Below are 20687 nucleotides of genomic sequence, written 5' to 3'. Positions count from 1 at the left end.
TGCACCGAGATGAAACCAAATTGCATATCGGTTAGGGGCGAAGAGGTGGAACAACTTCGGAGCATCTGGAGGCCAGATTTTAGGGTTTTACCAAGATTATGGGTTTTCTAAAGAAGGTAGCGGTGACTGGTGGTTCTGATGAAGGGTTTTTCACCGACGAGGAAGGACTGAGAGAGGTAGATTCTAACAGTAGGAAGAGTAGAGGAGGTGGGAGGTGGTGGCTTTAAAGACAAGATGAAAGGGATGTAGAACTCAAGGATTAGAAGATAAAGGGTAAGGGTGGATTTCGACAGAAGAGGCACTTGGTTGCATGTAATGGTGAGCGGCTCTGGTGTTAAAGCAGTAGTAGTAGAGGTTGGGTGTTCATTTCTCTAAAACCGACAGAGGGATATAGAGGTGAAGAGGTTGGGGATATACATATTATCATTTTTTTATTTTATAAATAATTTTATTTAAAAATAAATAAATAAACCATAAATAAAAATAATTAATAAGGACAATTTAGTCTTTTTAGACATAGTAGGGACCGACACCGCAATAAAAACATAATATAGAGACTATCCAAATACAAAATAAAAGTTAAGAACCAAAGGAGTATTATTATTATTAAAAGTCAAGAACCAAACGACTATTATTATTATTATTATTAAAAATAATATTTTCTTTTCTAACCTCCAAAACAGTGTTGGGGTGAAGCTGGAAATGCATCTCAATCTCCGTGCTACGCAAAAAGCGAACAGTTGTTTGAGAGCTTGTTCTCTGTTCGATTATGCCATCCATGGCTGCTGAAAATTCAGACGTCTCGAAGGCAGAACAAATTAAACTCCAAGCGAATGAAGCTTTCAAAGGTATTCTTTACGTTCTTACACCTTTGTTCCTTCAAATAACCCACTCTCTATTGTACTAAACGCCAGTAATATGCTTATTCAAATATGTGTAATCGTAGTTATCTATCCCTTCGTCCCAAAAAGATCCCTATTATGGTTCAGCGAAACTTTTAAAGACTGTTTGCACATATTGACCATTAGGAACGTCAAATTGGTAAATTCTGAAGTCTGTTTCGTTACCAATGGTTACTTCGATTAGTATCAGTCCGTTTCTTAGATTGTAATACCTTGATGGTTTTGGTTTCCCCTGTACGTTTTCTGATTCATGAAAGATTGGTTTGTCAGCTCATAAATATTCTCAGGCAATTGATTTATATACACAAGCAATCGAACTAAATAGTGAAAATGCTGTGTATCTGGCGAATCGAGCCCTAGCTCATACCAAGTTGGAGGAATATGGTAGTGCAATACACGATGCATCTAAGGCTGTTGAGATTGATCCCAAGTACTCAAAGGCATGTTCTTCAACTTATTTATCTTGATTCTTCCTTTCTTAGAATTCTACGTTATGAATATATTGCTTTTTCTTGATGAAATGTGCATTAATTTAGGGTTATTATCGTCGTGGTGCTGCATATCTTGCAATGGGAAAGTTTAAAGAAGCACTCAAGGATTTTCAACAGGTTTGTATTGATTTCCATGATTTCATCATCTCATTAAGACTGTTAATCGTTAAATTATTCTCACTTGATCATCGACACTGATGGTTTGCTTTACATTTATATGGAATTAGGTGAAAAGAATATGTCCGAATGATCCTGACGCTTCTAAGAAACTGAAGGAATGTGAAAAAGCTGTTATGAAGCTCAAGTTTGAAGAAGCAATTGCTACACCTAGTTCTGAACAACATTCAGTAGCTGAATCTATCGATTTTCGTACTATAGGTATCATTATTTCAATGATATTTTATTCTGTTTGTGACTCAGTTAGTTGTTTTAAGTTCCCTCTGTTTTTGTCAGCAGCATTAAAATCATTGTATTTTTTCCCAAATTCAAATAAAAGTCTTACAATCAACTTTACATGAAGACTTTCTCTTTATGATTTTGTTGTTTAAATACATTGAATGATTTTGCTTCAAGAAGTTAGAGCTAAACAATAAAATTTTGAATTTTGTTTAAACAACCCTTTCTAAAATCTAAACCTTCTTTATCTGTAAACTCAAGATGTGGAGCCACAATATGGTGGTGCAAGAATAGAGGGAGATGTAGTAACTCTAGAATTCATCAAGAAAATGATGCATGAATTCAAGAATCAGAAATCCTTACATCAACGGTATATACTTCTTATCAAAATATTTAATTTTTTATTACTATCAATTCAATATCATACTCTATCTTCTCTTAGTTTTAATGTTATTGTTTTAGGTGTGCTTTTCAAATTGTCATGCAAACAAGGGACATTCTAATGGCTTTGCCTTCTCTTGTTGATGTAAAAGTTCCAGATGGAAAGCACTTCACAGTTTGTGGTGATATACATGGTCAGGTAAATATAAACAAGGGCAAATTTGTAAAATGAGAGGACTTACATGCCTGGCTTTCCCTATTAAGTTGTTCTTTATGTATCAAGTCAGAAAGAAACACTCCATTTTCTTTAATAGTTTGATTTTTCTTTTTCTTTTCTGATGGGGATGGGGCCCACCTTCATTAAATGCAGTTTTTTGATCTGTTAAACATCTTTGAGCTCAATGGTCTTCCCTCTGATGAAAATCCATATTTGTTTAATGGTGATTTTGTTGATCGAGGGTCTTTCTCTGTTGAGGTTATTCTTACACTTTTTGCATTCAAGTGTATGTCTCAATCAGGTAATTGATTTTGATCATGTATCTTTATTGCTATTAAACACTATAATCATTTATTTTTTTTTAATGTTTTCAGCCATATATCTTTCTCGTGGAAATCACGAAAGCAAGAGCATGAACAAGATTTATGGGTTTGAGGGGGAGGTCAAATCAAAGTTGACTGATAAATTTGTGGAACTTTTTGCTCAAGTTTTTTGCTATTTACCATTAGCTCATGTTATAAATCAGAAAATATTTGTTGTTCATGGAGGACTTTTTAGCACTGATGGGGTCAAACTCTCTCAAATTAAAGCAATCAATCGGTTTTGTGAGCCTCCAGAAGAAGGTAAATGCAAGAAATAATTTATGCATTGTACTTTGAGTAATATAGCATTGTATATATTTTTTAAAAAATTATTTTATAATAAGAAGAAATGAAAGTAGATTGCTAATATAAATCTGGTGTTTATTATTAGGGTTAATGTGTGAACTACTATGGAGTGATCCACAATCTGATCCTGGAAGAGGACCTAGCAAACGTGGTGTAGGTCTTTCTTTTGGTGGAGATGTGACAAAAAGATTCTTGAAGGATAATAATCTTGGTAATTAATTAATCATAAATGGATATATTTTTTTTAATTATTAAAGTTTCAATTTTTAACCATTGAGTTTTTGTTTATTTGATAGATTTAATTGTGAGGTCTCACGAGGTGAAAGATGATGGTTATGAAATCGAACATGATGGGAAACTCATCACTGTTTTTTCTGCTCCAAATTACTGTGACCAGGTAATTTAATGGTAATTAGTTAATTAATTAATTATATAACCCAAAATAAATTGACAGTTGTTTATGATTTTGTATTTTTATTTTTAACATTTGTGTAGATGGGCAACAAAGGTGCTTTCATTCGTTTTGAAGCTCCCGTTATGGAGCCAAAGATTGTAACGTTTTCAGCTGTGGTTAGTATCTCTTACCGTTTTTATATGCTTTTCTTTTTGTCTGTGTCTGTGTCTGTGATTTATACTGTAAATTTATGAAAATTGCAGCCACATCCGGATGTGAAGCCGATGGCCTACGCAAGCAACTTTCTACGCATGTTCTCTTAGTGTTATCTTTTTGACACATAGAATAGGTGGTTTCTCACATCTATAAATGCACATAAATATGTGGAACCTCATAGTTTTTTTATCTTGATAAGTTTATATCAAATTTTGATGTAGCTTTATTTATTTATTTATTTTTTCATGCAAAGTCGATTTGCAATAGAAAAAAGAATTAATACATTAAGAGCTGAGTAATATAAGTAGATTTTCTGCGGCCGATAAGGGAAATCCAAAGTACATGTCTGAATAGAGAAAAGTGGGATGTAGCGTGTAGATTCCATTTGAACAAGAAGATTATCCAAATTAGAATATTGTAAGATGACATATGTAGTAAGGAAATGAAAAGTCAACATATTGGAAGATTTAGATTTCTTATAAAGCGAATATTTTTTTAAAAATTAGCTTTTCTATAGAATATCAACAAAAGTTGAAACTTGTCATGGCGTAATTGCAACCAATTTTTTTCTTTTCAAAAACAAAGAAGTATGTTCACACAAGAATAATTATGAAATCGAGAATGCCAGAATGAATGTTGACCATCCATTTTGGAATGCTATTTTTATCGAATATATTAAAAATTTTATTTTTTAGTTCTCTATAAGTTAATGTTAATATCAACATAATATTTTTGTATAAAAATGCGAATTATTATTATTTTTTTTATATATATTTTTATTATATGCACTTGCATGTGATTAAACTCTATTATTCACACCTTGTGCTTAAGCTATTCACATGTGATTAAACCTTGTGCTTGTGTTGTCGATTCCATAATTTGTTTTGTTTATACTTGTTGAATGGTTTTACTATAGTAATTTTATAATGTAACTAAAAATTTCATTATTTTTTTTTACAAAAAGGAAATAAAAGGAATGAAAAATCTGAAATAGAGTTATATAAATATGTAATATTTTTCTTCTTAAATAAAAATGAAAATTTATTAGAGTTGGATTTTTTAGAAGAATACTGTATTTTTTTTAAAAGTATATATAAAAGTAAAACAGGTTATGATTCTAATTTGTTGTTTCATAATTTCAACGCAGTGCTACAAAACACATATTAGAACGTTTTAGTTTTTTTTTTACACAATATAATAATTAATTTACATAATAAAATAAGTTATTTACTCGTTTGAAACTACACGTTTATTATAATTTTTATAAAATACTCGTAAAATAAAATTAATATTAATTTCCATAATAAAATAAGTAATTTACTCGTTTGAAACTACACATTTATTATAATTTATATGAAATAAAACGGATCATGCATATCAATGTTATATCCCCTAGATCTATGGATGTACTTTTTAAAATAATTAGTTTTACCATACAAAAAGGCTTAGCGGCGCAACTTGTTGCCAGTTTGTCATCTCACTCGTTGTATGGTGATAATTAAATTAATGAATTAGTATATTAAATTGTAAAAAATATATATATTAGAAGCATATGCTAACAGTGTTAGAAATTATGGATTTGGTCCAGATGTTTCATTTGTTGCACTGATGGTCCTTAAAACTTAGCTTTGTGACAATACTCAGTCCCTATCTCTAACCGAGTCAAAACTTAAAAGTTCTCTATTAAGATCAAGGTAAAATACTATTCTACCCTCATCTTCATCTTCTTAGTCCTTTCAATTCAAAGCAAACCCACAAAAAGGATTCTCGACTCCTTCAAATTGATTCATCAATCTATACATCGACAATGTTAGAAATATATTGACCCTTTTATAGACTTGATAATATTATTATTTTGCCCTAAAACATTGTAAGAAAGGAAATAAACTAATGAAGGGTGGTTAATTAAAGTAAATAAATCCTTTTCCATAATAGATATCAGTTCTCACAATACATTCTCTATAAAATTCTATCTTTTATTAAGCTTGCGAAAGATTTACAAGATCAAAACTAGGGAAAATGACTCTGGAGGGTAACTAACTATTGAGTTTGTTCTCATTTGGTCCCTTTCCTTTTTTTTTTTGTATCCAATATACCATCGAACTTGTTGTTCGTGTTCACCATAACCCTTTTGACCAGCTATCACCTGTGATAGTCGGTCAAAGAGTTATGGTGAACACAAACAACAAGTTCTATGGTATATTGGGTACAAAAAAAGGGAAGAGACCAAATGAGAACAAACTCATCAGTTAGTTACCCTACCCTCCTAAGTCATTTTCCCTCTACTCATTTACAGAAAATCCTACGTCATCTTTTGCTCATATTAATGACTTTATGAGATTCATTCTTGTTTCTCTTCAAAACATAACCCGCGAAAGAACATTATTCATACATGTACAACTTTGTAATGCACTTGAATATTTATTAGGGGAATCTTGATTGAGCAGCTGCATTTCATGACTACATTTACATTTCCAATCAAATGATTTATCGTATCATGGATTCTGGACAAGTCTACAAACGAGTAGAATCATAAGTGCTGTGATTTTTGAGTTTACTTGGCTTTAAGATCGAATTCATGGGATAAGATACAACATCAATATGTACAAGATCATGCAGTTTTTGCAAACACATCACCAAAATATACCTTGAGGTAAACGTTTATGTTGAAACTTTAATTTCATTTAACTTTTTGGGGAAAATGACTCTGGAGGGTAACCAACTGTTGAGTTTGTTCTCATTTGGTCACTTTTTTTTGTACCCAATATACCATCGAACTTGTTGTTTGTGTTCACCACAACCCTTTGACCGACTATCACAGGTGATAGCATGTTAAAATCCGGTCAAAAGGGTTGTGGTGAACACAAACAACAAGTTCGATTGTATATTGGGTACCAAAAAGATGAAAGGGACCAAATGAGAACAAACTCAACAGTTAGTTACCCTCCAAAGTCATTTTCCCTCAAAACTAAGATGGAAGCAAAAAAACACTAAAAATACATGCTTTGGGTGTTTGAAGATCCAATGTCGCCGCCCTCTGCCAATCTACAGCCTCCACCTATCTCCCCCTCTCCACTGTCCTTTGCAGTTCTGCCCCTGTTCGCGTCTCTTTTTTCTGGTTACATAAGTCTTTTAAGTCTACAACTATAAAACCAGAAAAAACTATAAATACAACACATTGATGATTTGTTTCAAGTAGGATACTTATTTTACAAATTATACCTTATTATTTTGTTAGCTACTTGTTACTTCTTATATTTATTTATTTATTTTTTTATCATATATTGTCTTATATGATTTGTATTAAGGATTTTAGAATAACTTAAATTTGATTCAAAAGGTCCCTGTATAATTCAGACTTTATAAAAAGTTTTAAATACATTATGCCTTTTTCTCATATTTACTAAATAGTAGGTATCAAATTGGGCAATCGTGTCGATTTGCATGACACGATACGACACAATAAAACTTTATTTAACACGAACACGATACGACACGATGGCGTGTTCATTTTCATTAACATATTTTCATTAATACACACATGGTTTAGATTTAGGTTAAAAGAATATGTCCAAATGATCCAGATGTTTCTAAGAAATTGAAGAAATGGGAAAAAGCTCTTATGAAGCTCAAGTTTCAAGAAGCAATTGCTATACCTAGTTCTATCAATTTTCATACTATAGGTACCATTCTTTCGGTCATATTTGTTCATATTTATAATCGCAATCAAATAAACAATCATTTTTTGTATTTATTCCAAATAAAAGGGTAAAATGGTCAATTATGTCATTCAAACGATCCGTTTAGTCCAAAAAGAAGCAACATTTGTTGACACATTACTTTCTTTATACACACATCCTTTATTTAGAGAACAATTAATGAATATATTTAATTAATCCCTGAGAAAAACATGTGTTTAACACCTTTATAATTTTCCTTGTTCTGTATAGCTTTAAAATGGTCGAATGCTAATTTATGCGATCATGTATTACCTTTTCCCAAATTTATGCAACAAAGTAGTTTTTTAGAAGAAGTACACAACCACCTTTTGTTTTAGGACTAAAATATGCAACATTGTAACTTTGTAACTTGAAACCGGTTACCTCATTACATGGCATCTGTTAAATGCTTATTCATGCAAGAATGTTTCACTTTTTATTTTGTTTACCAATTTATGCAAGAATATTTCACATTTTTACCAATTTAGGCAACAATGTTTCATTTCTTTACCAATCTATGCAACCATGTTTCAACCAGTCAAAAAATATATTTTATCTTTTGATGTTTAATTGAAACATCGTTGCATATATCTTATAAAAAACCATTTTGTTGCATAAACATGGAAAAAACAAAACTTTGCTGAATAAATATACATTTAACCCATTTAAATACATTAATTATATCGATTTTTGTCACACAAAATATTGAATTACACTTCATATAGTTGCATACCCTTCAAGAATTTCAAGAAGTTACAATTAAACGAAACTTTGAAAATTTTGGTTAACTACTCTTTCTGAACCTTCTTTCTCTGTAAACTAGAGATATGGCGCCACAATATGATGGTGCAAGAATAGAAGGACTTGTAATGACTCTAGAATTCATCAAGAAAATGATGCATGAATTCAAGCATCAAAAAGGCCTACATAGAGGGTATTTTTCATTTTTGGAACTTCTTATTAAAATATTTAGGGATAATGACTTGAAAGGGTAACGAACTTTCGACTTTGTTCACATTTAGTCACTAAACTTTTTTTCGTTATCTATTTGCCACTGAACTATTGAAATTGTTCACATTTTACCCTTATGACCGGTAACAACCGATCATAAGGGTTTTTTTTTGTTTAACTGTAGCAACATTTGTTGATGAAGAAATCTATGAAATAAAAAAACAAAACCCCGAAAAATATATTAAAAAAGAAAAAGAAAAACCGAAACCGAAATAAAAAACCAATGGTTTGGTATTTTTCCAAAATAAAAAATCACAAATTTCCAATCTGATTTTGGTTTTACAAAAATTCAACTTTCGGATTTCCATATCTAAATCTCTCCCCTTTTTTATAATCGAAAAATGATTATAAAACCAAAAAGGGAATGAGAGAGCGCTCAATTCGGATTTTTTCTATCCAAAACTCCCCCTTGTGACATGAGAGATAGAGAGAGAGACATGTAAACACCTCTATATAAGGTGAGTTCATACCACATTTAGAGGTGTGCTTGAGAGATGTAACATTGGGAGTATTAATGTGTGTTAATTATGTAGATTTAGATCTAGATCATTTTTTGTAAACACTTTTCATAATCGAATGTATCTCTTAAACACTCAAATCACTGTGTTATTTGTGTGTTCTTTAATTCTGCATGCCAAACCAATGGTCATAATTCACATTAGTGAGAATGGTTCATTTTTTTGTAAAACCAAAATCAGATTGAAAATTTTGATTTTTTATTTTGGAAAATGCCAAACCATTGGTTTTTTATTTCGGTTTCGGTTTTTCGTTTTTTTTAATATATTTTCAGAGTTTTTTTTTTTTTTTTTTTTTTTTTTTTTTATTTCATAGATTTCTTCATCAACAAATGTTGCTAGAATTTAACAAAAATAAATAATTTGCTAAAACATAATACAATAGGAAGTTTGTTCACATTTAGTCATTGAACTTTTTTAAAGGGAAACGAACTTTCGATTTTGTTCACATTTAGTCACTAAACTTTTTTTCATTATCTATTTGCCACTGAACTAATGAAACTGTTCACATTTTACCCTTATGACCGGTAACAACCGGTCATAAGGGTAAAATGTGAACAGTTTCAATAGTTTAGTGGCAAATAGATAATGAAAAAAAGTTTAGTGACCAAATGTGAACAAAATCGAAAGTTTGTTACCCTTTCAAGTTATTATCCCAAATATCTAATTTTGTGTTACTAAAACCTCTTAATCTTGATGTTTGTGTTGTAGGTAGGGGTGCAAACGAGCCGAGCCGAGCCCGAGCCTGAGCCTAGTTAGGCTCAGCTCGGGCTCGTTTAAGTTATACGAGACTCGAGCTCGAGCTCGGCTCGATTCGAGCTTTCTTGTATTGAGCCCGGCTCGAGCTCGTAAAGAATTATACAAGCTCGGTTCGGGTTCTGGCTCGGGCTCGACTCGTTTTTCATTTTACGTGCCTAAATAAGCTTAAGCTCGGCTCGAGCTCGTTAAGAAGCTCGTTTACTAATACCCTAAATCCCTAATTTCCCAAATATGTTTTTATTTTAATATATGAAAATAATAATAAATTATATTATATAAAGGCTTGTTTAGGCTCACGAGCCTAATCGAGCTTAGTGACATAGGCTCGAGCTCGAGCTCGTTTAATAAATGAGCTTAATATTAAGCTCGAGCTCGGCTCGGGCTCGTTTAAAATCGGTTTCGAGTCGAGCTTTTAACGAGCCGATCCCGAGTAGCTCGCGAGTAGCTTGGCTCGTTTGCACCCCTAGTTGTAGGTATGCTTTTCACATTGTCACAAAAACTCGGAAAACTCTAATGGCATTGCCCTCTCTTGATGCAAAAGTTCCACATGGAAAGCAATTCACAATTTGTGGTGATATACATGGTCAGGTAAATATAAACAAGGGCAAATTTGTAAAATGTTCGGACTTACATCCCTGACTTTCCCTATTAAGTTGTTCTTTATGTATCAAGTCAAAAAGAAACACTAATATATAGTTTACGAGATTAAGTCATATAAATTGTCTCTATTTAGTTTATTAACAACTTTTTGTTATTAACTTGTACCATATTCTTTAATAATTTGATTTTTTTCTTTTTCTTTTCTGATGGGGCCCACCTTCATTAAATGCAATTTTTTGATCTGTTAAACATGTAAGATCACATGTAAGATTGTAAGATCGTAAGATCGTAGGATCGGGATCCGATCCGATCCTACCTTACCTTGTTTTCTTCTTTTTTCTTTTCTTTTTTTTTTTTTGAAAATGGAAAAATGAATTTACCATTTTATGTATTTTTCTGTTTACCACTTTACTATTTATCATTTGTGTTGTGAGTTGCAAATAATGTTTTGAATTTTTTATAGCTTTTAAACGGAAAATTGAATGTTTGAGATATTTTTCATGTTTTAAAACTATAAATTAAAATTATGTTTTATTCTGTGGGATCTTAGGATCCTGATCTTACGACTATGATCTTGCAAACCCCAAAACGATCCTACATAGGATACCGATCTTGATAACCTTGGTTAAAATCATCTCTTCCATTTTATATTGATTGTTTGTAAATCTCGTTGAACTCGTTAATTTTAGCTTTTTTGTCCTGTCATTTGGATTTGGAAGAAAGACCGTCATTATTCCGATAAACACCCATTCCCATTTCCGTGTAGAAATGTTGTAACATTCATAATTTGGTATGTTTCCCTTTTAGCCCTTAATGCAAAATCTATGTCTTTTTGGTCCCTAGCTAGTACGCGGGGCGTACTCCATGAGTACGTTTAGCGTACTAGCTCTTTTCTGGATGCGGAATTCATCCGCGTACGCATGGCATATGTAGAGTACGCATGACGTACGTGGTGCAAGGGCAAACCCTAATTTTTAGGGTTTGCATCCTATTTAAACAACTTATAACACCTTTTGGACATTTTATTGATCAACCTCCATCACCCTATGCCCTCATATCGAAACCCTAAGTGTACTTGGTGAGATTTGAGCTTGAAAGTGAGTTTGTTGGTGTTTTGTGGTAAAGAAGAAGAAGATGAACATTTGGAGGTTGCTTGGGAGTAGCTTGAGCTTGTAGATCCAGAGTTATCTTCACCTTAGCAAGCCTTTTGAGGTAAAAAGCTCTCATCTTGATGGTCCTTTATGCTAGATCCATTTTATGGTGTTATTTATGCATTTTTGGGTCTTTTAAGTCATATATGAAGTTATGGTCTACTCCAGAAACTATGGATGTTAGATCTTTGCTCATTTGAGGTCCCTTGTCCATAAAAATGCAAACTTTATGTCAGATATTGGTCCATGCAAGTGTTAAGACTCTTATTAAGCTTCTTTTTGAGTGTTGGGACCCATTAAGTCATGCATGGGTGTAAAGTTGTCAACTTTACGTATCAAGTCACCATTTAGAATCAGATCTGAGAGTTTAGCATGTTGGCTTAACCAATTAAGTGCTTAATGGGTTGGGTTGGTAATCTGGGGAGTACGTTGGGCGTACCCAGCTGTTACGTTGCGCGTACTGGCCCCGGAAGGAGTACATTAAGCGTACGAGCCGAGTACGCTCCATGTACTCAGCAGATGGACCTTCGGTTTGACTTCTTCGGTTTGGGCCATATTTTGGGCTTTTAGGATTTGGGCCTTTGGACTTCTGACTTTGGACCATGGATACACTATGGGCTTTCTTGGTATTGGGTTCATGATTATTTTGGGACCAATTTTGAAGTTGGGCCTTATTGGGCCTTTGGATACCATTTAGGAATTTGGGCCTTTTGAGCAATGGGTTGGGCCAAGTAAGAAAAATGGTAAAATGGTATTTTACCCTGGATATTGGGCAAGTGACTTAGATTCTTGATTATGGGTCGAGATCTAATTATTAATTGGATATTATTTGATGTTGTTAGCGTATGGATTTTCCGGACCAGCAGACTGAGATTTCATCGGAGTGATTCTACAACTTGAGGTGAGTTTCCTCACTGTGTTTAGCGGGTCGAAGGCACCAATGTCGGCCCATGGTTTATTATGTTTAGGATGTTTGTTGTCTTTGTGACTCTTGCACGTGTTATGTGTTTATATGTATACCGGTCAAGGCGTGATGATTATATTGTATGATATTTATCTTTTGTATTTTTATGCATATGTTTATATGTTTGTATGTATACCGGGCAGGGCCCGATGCCGAGGCCTGATGACTGACATATATGTTCTGAGCAGGGCCCGATGCCGGACGGAGCCCATTATATGTTTTATATGTATGGTATGCGATATTTTGGGGAACTCACCAAACTTTGTGCTTATGGTTTTCAGTTTATGTTTCAGGTACTTCTAGTTCGAAGCGGAAGAGCCCGGATGATTGCAGTGGACACACCACATCGTTTCACATTTTTATATTACTCTGATGTACTTGGATGTTATTGATACACTTTGATTCACTATAGCTTTTATGATGATGTTTTGGATAATGGTTTTATTACTTTAAAAATCGAAATTTTTAGTCTTATTTTTGGGACGTTACAAATGTTATAAAATACGCTCTAAAAAACAATTGTAAGCTTGGTCATTTATGGTAATGTTATATTGGGAGGTAGATACTCAAGCACGTGCTAATGCGACTTGTTCGACTTCCTACCAATTCTTAGGACCTTTACGTGACACTTTTTTTTGGCTTCTTTTTTATTAGAAGCTTTGGGTTGTTTGGACGGTTGTATTTCGGTTACTAAATCCGGTATCGATACAAGCTCAACTTGGGGTTAAGAAGGTTTGATTTCTTGTTATTGTAAGGCCAATAGGAGTACCAATATCGCACACTACAATGAGTCGAGGTGTCACTACGGTGGTGCGGTGAACAACACACCGCCTAGTGTGCGTTGGTGTGGTGACCCTCCTCGCACAACACTATTTTGCCGCATCTCTTCTCTCTTTTTACATGCTTCTTGATCTTATACAATACAATGTCTATTGCTGCTTATTTTGAAGGTAGTGTTATGTGACCATATCCTACTAGCAAGACAAGTGAGATGGGGTGAAAGAAAAATAACATGACGATAAGGTGGCAGACAAAAAGTGAGAGAGCGGGGTTGAAAAGCTACACCAAACCAACCTAAGACGTTTGGTTGAAATGAGAGTTGTTGGTCACATCAACATCACATCCATGATATAGTGTGTATACACTGGAAATCTAGTGTGCTTCAGAACGTTATTTGCATGTTAAATCTTAATATCAAGATCAAGATTTCACAGTCATAGTTTAGATTTTAGTTTTTTTTTTCTTGAAAACTCTATAAAATAAAATCAATATAACAAATATATACTAATAAATAAACTTTATTGACAAATAAACACAAATATTCAAAATATTTTTTTAATTATATTTTTTCGATGAACAAAGAGGGAGTATCTTCGTTCTTTGCGTTAACTGCATCACATGCCCACAACGTCCACCGCTTGAGACCACATAGGGGGTGTTTGGCCTAGCTTTTTACAGCCGAAAGTCCTTTTTGGAAAAGAAAAAAAAGCAAAAGATGTTTGGCAAAACTAGTTTTAAAAGCCATTTTTGGAGTTTTGATACAGGGAAAAGAAATTTTTTTGGAAAAGTCCGAAAATCTGACTTTTTGTAATTTTCCAAAAATGACTTTCGGCTCTGATAAGCTAAGCCCTAAACTCGCTTTGTTGGATCTTCGAGTTCAAAATTTGTCATTTCGTGAATTATCAGAGAAGATAAAATGGTTCTGGCGTAAAATCAGGTAAAAAATCTCGACTTTTATTTGTTCATGGTGTTAAACCCTACTAAAAGTAACGAATTGAACTTCAATTAATCAAAGCTTTGTCAAATTGATCTATAAACCTAGAACTCATCATCAGTCATAGCGCCAATTCCATTTGTCTACATTGAGTGCATATCTTTATAAAGTTTGTGACTGATGCATCACCTTAAACTATAAACCCCTTTTGGTTTGCGGTTACTTTCAGCGACTTCTCACTGAGATTAATCATCCAATTTCTCTTTCGTTCAAGTGCTAATTCTTCCAAAGGTCGTTTAAGAATTCTTTTTGCATGCTTACTATTCTTTCTTCTGGTTATTGTTTTCTTTGGGTTGGTAGTATTTTCTTGCACACCAAGTGTTTGATGAAAAGCTGGCATTGCAGTTTGTAAGCAATCTGCTTGAAAAACACAAGTGAAAGGAGTATCATCACCAGATTCCATTTGCCAATCTCAAAAGACCTGCAGTATGCAACTGGTAGAGAAACCAGTTCAGAGATAACACTTGTTTATTAAGAATCAAACTGAAGATTAAGCAGACGACATTAAATTCCTCTGACAATGCTTTCAAGGAGTCTATACCGATTAAGAAACTTATCCAAACTCAATGGTCATTCCTTCTATAATTCAAGTAGTTATTTCAAACATTCAGTTCTTATTACAGCTTTCCAGCCCCTTCTTCACAACAAACCTTATGCAACCACTACTCAGCATCCAGCTTCTACTTCTTCTTTGAACCAAACTGAACTAGCTAAATTTGCAGCTATAGCTGAAAGTTGGTAAGCTCATTTCCTTTTTCTTTCTCTTTGCTTTTAATTCATTTAAATATCACTACTTTTATGTGTTTAACTTTGAGTTCATGTTATATTATTCTACTTCTCTTATTGATGATTGATGAACGACATCATTTGTTGACAGGTGGGATGCAGAAGGGCCTTTTAAGCCATTGCATGTCATGAATCCTACAAGGCTAGCTTTTATTCGGTCAACACTTTGCAGACATTTTGGGTATTATCTTCTTTTCATATATCCTTCAATTGATAATTCATATTGGCATCTTTTTAATACATTTTCCACATCAATAGAACTATTATCTTGTATTAACATTTAACACATTGTACTTACTAATTAAAATTGTAACTTTTTCACAGAAAGGATCCATTTTCTGTGAGGCCATTTGAAGGACTAAAATTTGTAGATGTTGGTTGTGGAGGAGGTATTTTATCTGAGGTATAATTAATATCATATCCAAGGGAAAATAGACAAATAATTAACATAAGACACTAACATAAATTTATTTTTTTATTTTTTAAATTTTTATCGACTCTTGTCAGCCTTTGGCTCGTATGGGAGCTTCAGTCACAGGAATTGATGCTGTGGATAAGAATATCAAGATTGCACGTCTTCATGCAGTATGATTAATTAAAAAAGTGTTTTCATTTCTTTTTCAATTCTTAATTTTATGCATTTTTTTTTCTTTTGTTCTTGAGTTCTTTCCTTCTTGACATCATAATTCATACCCATTTTACAATTTAAGTATCTTTAACTTCGTATTTCTTTCTTTTTTAGGATTTGGATCCTGTAGCTTCCTCAATTGAATATCGGTGCACAACTGCAGGTATCTTCTGTACTTTATTTAACTTTTCTCCTTTATAAATAATACAAATTTAATTTTATAATGTTTCTTTTGTGTTACAAACTTACAATTATGTGAACAGAAAATTTGGTTGAAGAGCAAAAGAAGTTTGATGCTGTTATTGCTCTAGAGGTATACATATCATTTACCCTTAAATTACAAAATGTTCATCAAGTTATTATTGAAGGGCATATTAGACATTTAACAGATATGTGTTTTGTGATTTTCTAAAGGTAATCGAGCATGTAGCAGATCCTGCTGAATTTTGCAAATCCTTGTCAGCATTAACAGTGTCTAATGGAGCTACTGTTATCTCAACAATAAACCGTTCTATGAGAGCATATGCAACTGCAATCATTGCAGCAGAATATATCCTGCATTGGGTATGAATTATGATCATAACTTTTTGAATAAATTATATTTTTGGTCCCAAAAAAAAATTCTCTTGCAATTTTGGCCCTTATTTGAGGTTCTTGTAACACCTTTTGTTCTATATACATGTCAAAGATAATCATTTTATTTGGAATAGGGACCAAAAACCTCAAATAAGGTACCAAAATTGCAAGAGAAACATTTTTGGACCAAAAATGAAAATAGTCAGGGACCAAAAATGTAATTTACTAATACTTTTTTACTGCTAAAATGAATATGATTCATCAAAAACCTTGATCTACAACATAATATCAGACTTTTCTTTAAAGTTTTATTTTGCTTGTAGATTTTAGAGTTTTTGTGACAACTTTTTTTTTTTTTTTTTTTTTTAACAGCTTCCAAAGGGTACACATGAATGGTCGAGTTTTTTAACTCCTGAAGAACTTGTATTGACATTGCAACGTGCTTCAATTTCTGTAAGCAAATGCATATTGACTCTGGTCAACATATATTATGTTTTTAAAAAAACATTATAGTTATTTTGGTTGTGCTATTTGACTCCATTTTTGTAGGTTGAAGAGATGGCTGGTTTTGCGTACAATCCTTTGACTGGTCAATGGTCTCTTAGTGATGACGTGGGTGTCAATTTCATTGCTTTTGGGATTAAAAACAGCGAATAATTCCTTTTTGAGCTAAAATGAGTAGTTTGCAACTGTTCTGTGTATCAATAAGTTATCCCTTTGAATGCTCTTTGGGAATACAGCTACAGTTTTTCCTTAGAATCTTGCACATTTTTGTTTGGCTTTGAAAATACGTCTAACGGATTGGAATATAAATCATGACAAATAAAAATTCTGTTATTGAACTTTGTAAATTATTACTATATGTTTTATAAATACATTATCTGTAATGATCGTTATAATGAAATTACATCTTCATTTAAAAAAACACTTGTAAAAATATATAAGTTACTATTTTATTTTATTAATTTTGTTATTCGATAAATGTTTTTAAAGCTATCCTCTCTAATAAATGAAGATTTTTTTTGCCACTTGTCACTTTCTCAAAGCTTTTGCCATATGTCATTATATGAGATTTTACAATTATTTAAATTCCACATGTCATTATGTGGTATCTTTATATTTTTTTAGTAATTAATAATCAATTCCACTAATTAATGAGTCTAGTATTATATATGTAAAGTATTTATTCTATTTAAATGGTTATTAATTTACAAATATATTTGAATTCAAATGGATGCTCTAATGACACAATTAATGTCGTGTATTTGATGATATATTTGAATTCAAAACATACCTTTAATTTTTTGGACTTTTAATTTGAATTCTAACAAATTTATTATTTATTCAAATTTTATAAATAAATATGTATGTATAATACATCTCTATCTCTACCCTAATAAATGAAAAAGAACACCATCTTCGAAGATGTATTTGAAAATTTTGATTCATAACAACTATTTACAATATGTTTATAATTTTTTTATTATTATAGATTCAATAACTACTTTTTCATCATTTCTTTTGTATTTATTTCGAAAGTAAATTTAAAAAATATTTAATATTTACACTTTAATTTTCAACATCATTATTTAAAATATGTTAACAGTTTTTTATTAGTATAGATTGGATTAATTACTTATTCATTATATCGTTCGCATTTATGTAAATATATATATTTTTAAATATTTAATATTTATACATTGATATTAAACTTTTATTTTTAATAAACCCATACAATACACGGGTCATACATCTAGTTTAAAATAAAAGTTATAGATATTAGTATACATAAATAAATTGTGGACTTTTTTTTTTCATTTATCCATAATTAATAATCAATAAATAATACAAAAATTATGACTCACGCCCAAAGCCATTTTGGTGTATATTACTGTTGTCGAGTTTGAATTCGAACCAAGGTCGAAAGTCGAAACCAGTAATACGCAAAGTTGATGCTTTGGCTTCAAACGATCGTTCAACTTCTTGTCGGAGATGGCTATTAGATCACTCTCCCGGCGAACCAAAACCATATACCGTCTATTCACCGGAACTACACCTTCTCCGACGCCCAATCTCCGACTCATCTCACCTCTACCCTCCTCCCTTCACCACCCGTTCCCACCCTTCTCGTCTCAGTCTCTTCTCTCTTCCGCCTCACCTACCATTTCCTCCTCTTCAACAGAACTCGTCAACGACATATCTCGCATCCTCAGTGACTACCGGAGCCCCCGTCACGACATCGTTTCAGCCCTCACCCCCTTTGCCGATGCGATAACCACCGACTTGGTCGAACAAGTACTCAAACGTTGCAACAATCTTGGTGTTTCTGCTCACAGGTTCTTCCTTTGGGCTAAAAACTTGCCTGGTTTTGTACATAGTAAAGATAGCTATCATATTCTCATTGATATTTTAGGTAGAAGCAAACAGTTTCCATTGGTTTGGGATTTCCTAGGAGAAATGAAACAATCTCAATCTTGTGAAATCACTTCTGTAATCTTCTGGGTGATTTTTAGTGCTTATTGTAAAGCTAATTTGCCTTCCGACGCCATTAGAGCTTTTAACAACATGGTCGATTACGGGATTCAACCGAGTATCAATGATCTGGACCAGCTTTTGTATGTGCTTTGCAAGAGGAAGCATGTGAGGGAAGCTCAATTGTTCTTCGATAAAATCAAGCATGAGTTTAATCCCACCGTAAAAACCTACAGTATTCTGGTTCGAGGTTGGGGCTACATCGGAGAAGCAAGTGAAGCACAGAAGGTGTTCGATGAAATGCTTGTGAGAGGATGCTCTGTAGATGTACATGCTTACAATAGCATTCTGGAGTCCTTATGTAAAGGAGGAAACGTCGATGAAGCTCACAAGCTATTCCGAGATATGAGATCTAAAGGACTCGAACCAGATGCTTTCACTTACTCCATTTTCATCCATGCTGCTTGTGATGCAAACGACATCCATTCCGCCTTTCGAGTTCTTGACAGGATGAAAAGGTACAATCTCATCCCTAACGTCTTCACATACAACTCCATCATCAATAAACTCTGTAAATCCGATAAAATCGAAGAAGCATACCAGCTGTTAGATGAAATGCTCGAGAGAAAAGTTAAACCAGATGTGTGGAGTTACAACGCGATCTTATCATTCCATTGCAATCGATTAGAAGTAAACATGGCTACTAAATTGGTATCACGAATGGATACAGATTCATGTGAACCAGATCGACATACCTATAATATGTTGCTTAAAATGTTGATTAGGGTAGGGAGGTTTGATAGGGTCACGAGTATATGGGAGAAAATGGAGAAAAATGGTTTTCATCCTTCTGCTTCAACGTATGCTGTTATGATTCATGGTTTTTGTAGGAAGAAAGGGATGGTTGAAGAGGCATGTAGATATTTTGAAATGATGGTTGATGAGGGGATACCACCATATTCTTCTACTTGTGAGGTTTTGAGGAACAAAATTATAGGATTAGGGTTTGCAGAGAAAGTGGAGATACTTGCAGAGAAGATGGAAAGAAGTAGTTCTTGTTCGATACAAGATCTTTCTTATATTATGAGAGGTAATATGAAGAATATAAAGTCGAAAAAGGAAGAGAATAGCGCAGAAGAGAGCGATTATTGAGATTACAATAAGGTTGCTAACCTTTTATTCATATTCGTCGATTTATATTTTCTAAGGATCTATTTTATAAAATTGAACCATTTAGTGCTTAATGATCCAAGCTCTGAATGGTTAGAGAAGTAGTGTTCCCCAAGGTTATCGATAGCGATAGCGAGGAAATAGCGACAACCCACCTATACGCTACGTAGCGATAGCGATGAGCTATTTCATGTTTTGTTATTTCTTATAAAATTAAACACTATATTTACTTGCAACTATGCAGCAATCAAAAATAACATAGAACTAACAAATACCAGTTCTATTAAGCTAACATTAAGTTCCAAAAGATGTTTACCATAAAAGATTGGTTAGTTTTAGACTATAAAGTCTAAAATTAAGTTCTAATACCACAAAAGAATCGTTATTTTTAGACTCTAAAGTCTAAAACTATGTTTCAATACCACAAATCGATTTTGGTGAGGTGTGCTATTGTCGCTACTGTCGCAGAAGTGAGAAATAACCCGCCAAAATCAATTTTGGTGATTTTGGCGTCGATTAGAGGGGAAGACACGAAATTGACTGTACGATTGCCCGCCTAAACCTATTCCGAGCCTAATTGCTACGTTTCTTACCGATTTAAACAAAAAAAAAAAAATTGCCGGACATCGCTACACACGCTATTGCCTCGCTACAGGCATCGTAGCGACCCATCACAGCTACGCTACGCTATTCGCTATAGCGAGTGTAGCGATCGCTATTAACAACCTTGGTGTTCCCTAACCGTTGAAAGTTTTGATTTGTTTAGAGAATACATCAAACGTATTGAATGCTCATATGATGGAAACATTCAAAGGTTATCAAACAATCCCTTATATATATTGTATTTATACAAAAATAGGTATTTTGGGTAATTTATATTTTCTCACATTATAGTTT

At 33.0% G+C, this 20687-nt stretch overlaps 3 protein-coding genes across 5 annotated transcripts; all 3 read left to right on the top strand.

The window, feature by feature from the left end:
• Positions 1–684: 684 nt before the first annotated feature.
• PP5.2 (protein phosphatase 5.2) lies at positions 685–3875 on the top strand. Its single transcript, XM_079069527.1, has 12 exons — positions 685–848; positions 1173–1342; positions 1439–1510; positions 1621–1771; positions 2051–2159; positions 2252–2369; positions 2541–2688; positions 2762–3010; positions 3141–3266; positions 3352–3452; positions 3551–3625; positions 3713–3875. The coding sequence occupies exons 1-12, from the start codon at positions 770–772 to the stop codon at positions 3770–3772; spliced, it is 1458 nt and encodes a 485-aa protein (XP_078925653.1). The 5' UTR covers positions 685–769; the 3' UTR covers positions 3773–3875.
• A 10092-nt stretch (positions 3876–13967) lies between these two features.
• Positions 13968–16999, top strand: COQ3 (coenzyme Q 3). Of its 3 annotated transcripts, XM_079063058.1 has the most exons (11): positions 14032–14101; positions 14328–14389; positions 14504–14896; positions 15036–15125; positions 15269–15347; positions 15452–15529; positions 15687–15735; positions 15836–15885; positions 15987–16136; positions 16521–16601; positions 16698–16999. In XM_079063058.1, exons 3-11 carry the CDS (start codon positions 14679–14681, stop codon positions 16803–16805), a joined length of 903 nt encoding a protein of 300 aa, XP_078919184.1. In that variant the 5' UTR covers positions 14032–14101; positions 14328–14389; positions 14504–14678; the 3' UTR covers positions 16806–16999. The 3 variants fall into 3 exon arrangements, with proteins under 3 accessions (XP_078919183.1, XP_078919185.1, XP_078919184.1); XM_079063057.1 differs by lacking the exon at positions 14328–14389 and having other exon boundaries at positions 13968–14101; XM_079063059.1 differs by lacking the exon at positions 14328–14389 and having other exon boundaries at positions 14023–14101; positions 14459–14896.
• Positions 17000–18037: 1038 nt separating this feature from the next.
• LOC145128496 (Pentatricopeptide repeat (PPR) superfamily protein) lies at positions 18038–20026 on the top strand. The gene has a single exon (XM_079063296.1). It carries the CDS (start codon positions 18141–18143, stop codon positions 19770–19772), a length of 1632 nt encoding a protein of 543 aa, XP_078919422.1. The 5' UTR covers positions 18038–18140; the 3' UTR covers positions 19773–20026.
• Positions 20027–20687: the final 661 nt, after the last annotated feature.

The sequence above is a fragment of the Lactuca virosa genome, chromosome 8 (assembly GCF_052849685.1).
Source record: "Lactuca virosa cultivar CGN04683 chromosome 8, Lactuca_virosa_CGN04683_v6, whole genome shotgun sequence".
NCBI lineage: Eukaryota > Viridiplantae > Streptophyta > Magnoliopsida > Asterales > Asteraceae > Lactuca > Lactuca virosa.
Note: the sequence above shows the minus strand (reverse complement) of the source record. Positions and strands in the feature narration are given on the sequence as shown.

Bases quoted from the DNA above. Each gene is read 5' to 3' on its own strand.
- PP5.2 (XM_079069527.1), top strand. From the start codon at position 770: ATGCCATCCATGGCTGCTGAAAATTCAGACGTCTCGAAGGCAGAACAA. The intron at 2,370-2,540 runs GTAAATATAAAC...CATTAAATGCAG, and splicing joins GTGGTGATATACATGGTCAG to TTTTTTGATCTGTTAAACAT. The intron at 3,267-3,351 runs GTAATTAATTAA...TTTATTTGATAG, and splicing joins CTTGAAGGATAATAATCTTG to ATTTAATTGTGAGGTCTCAC.
- COQ3 (XM_079063057.1), top strand. From the start codon at position 14,679: ATGCTTTCAAGGAGTCTATACCGATTAAGAAACTTATCCAAACTCAAT. The intron at 14,897-15,035 runs GTAAGCTCATTT...ATTTGTTGACAG, and splicing joins GCAGCTATAGCTGAAAGTTG to GTGGGATGCAGAAGGGCCTT. The intron at 15,736-15,835 runs GTATCTTCTGTA...TTATGTGAACAG, and splicing joins ATATCGGTGCACAACTGCAG to AAAATTTGGTTGAAGAGCAA.
- LOC145128496 (XM_079063296.1), top strand. From the start codon at position 18,141: ATGGCTATTAGATCACTCTCCCGGCGAACCAAAACCATATACCGTCTA.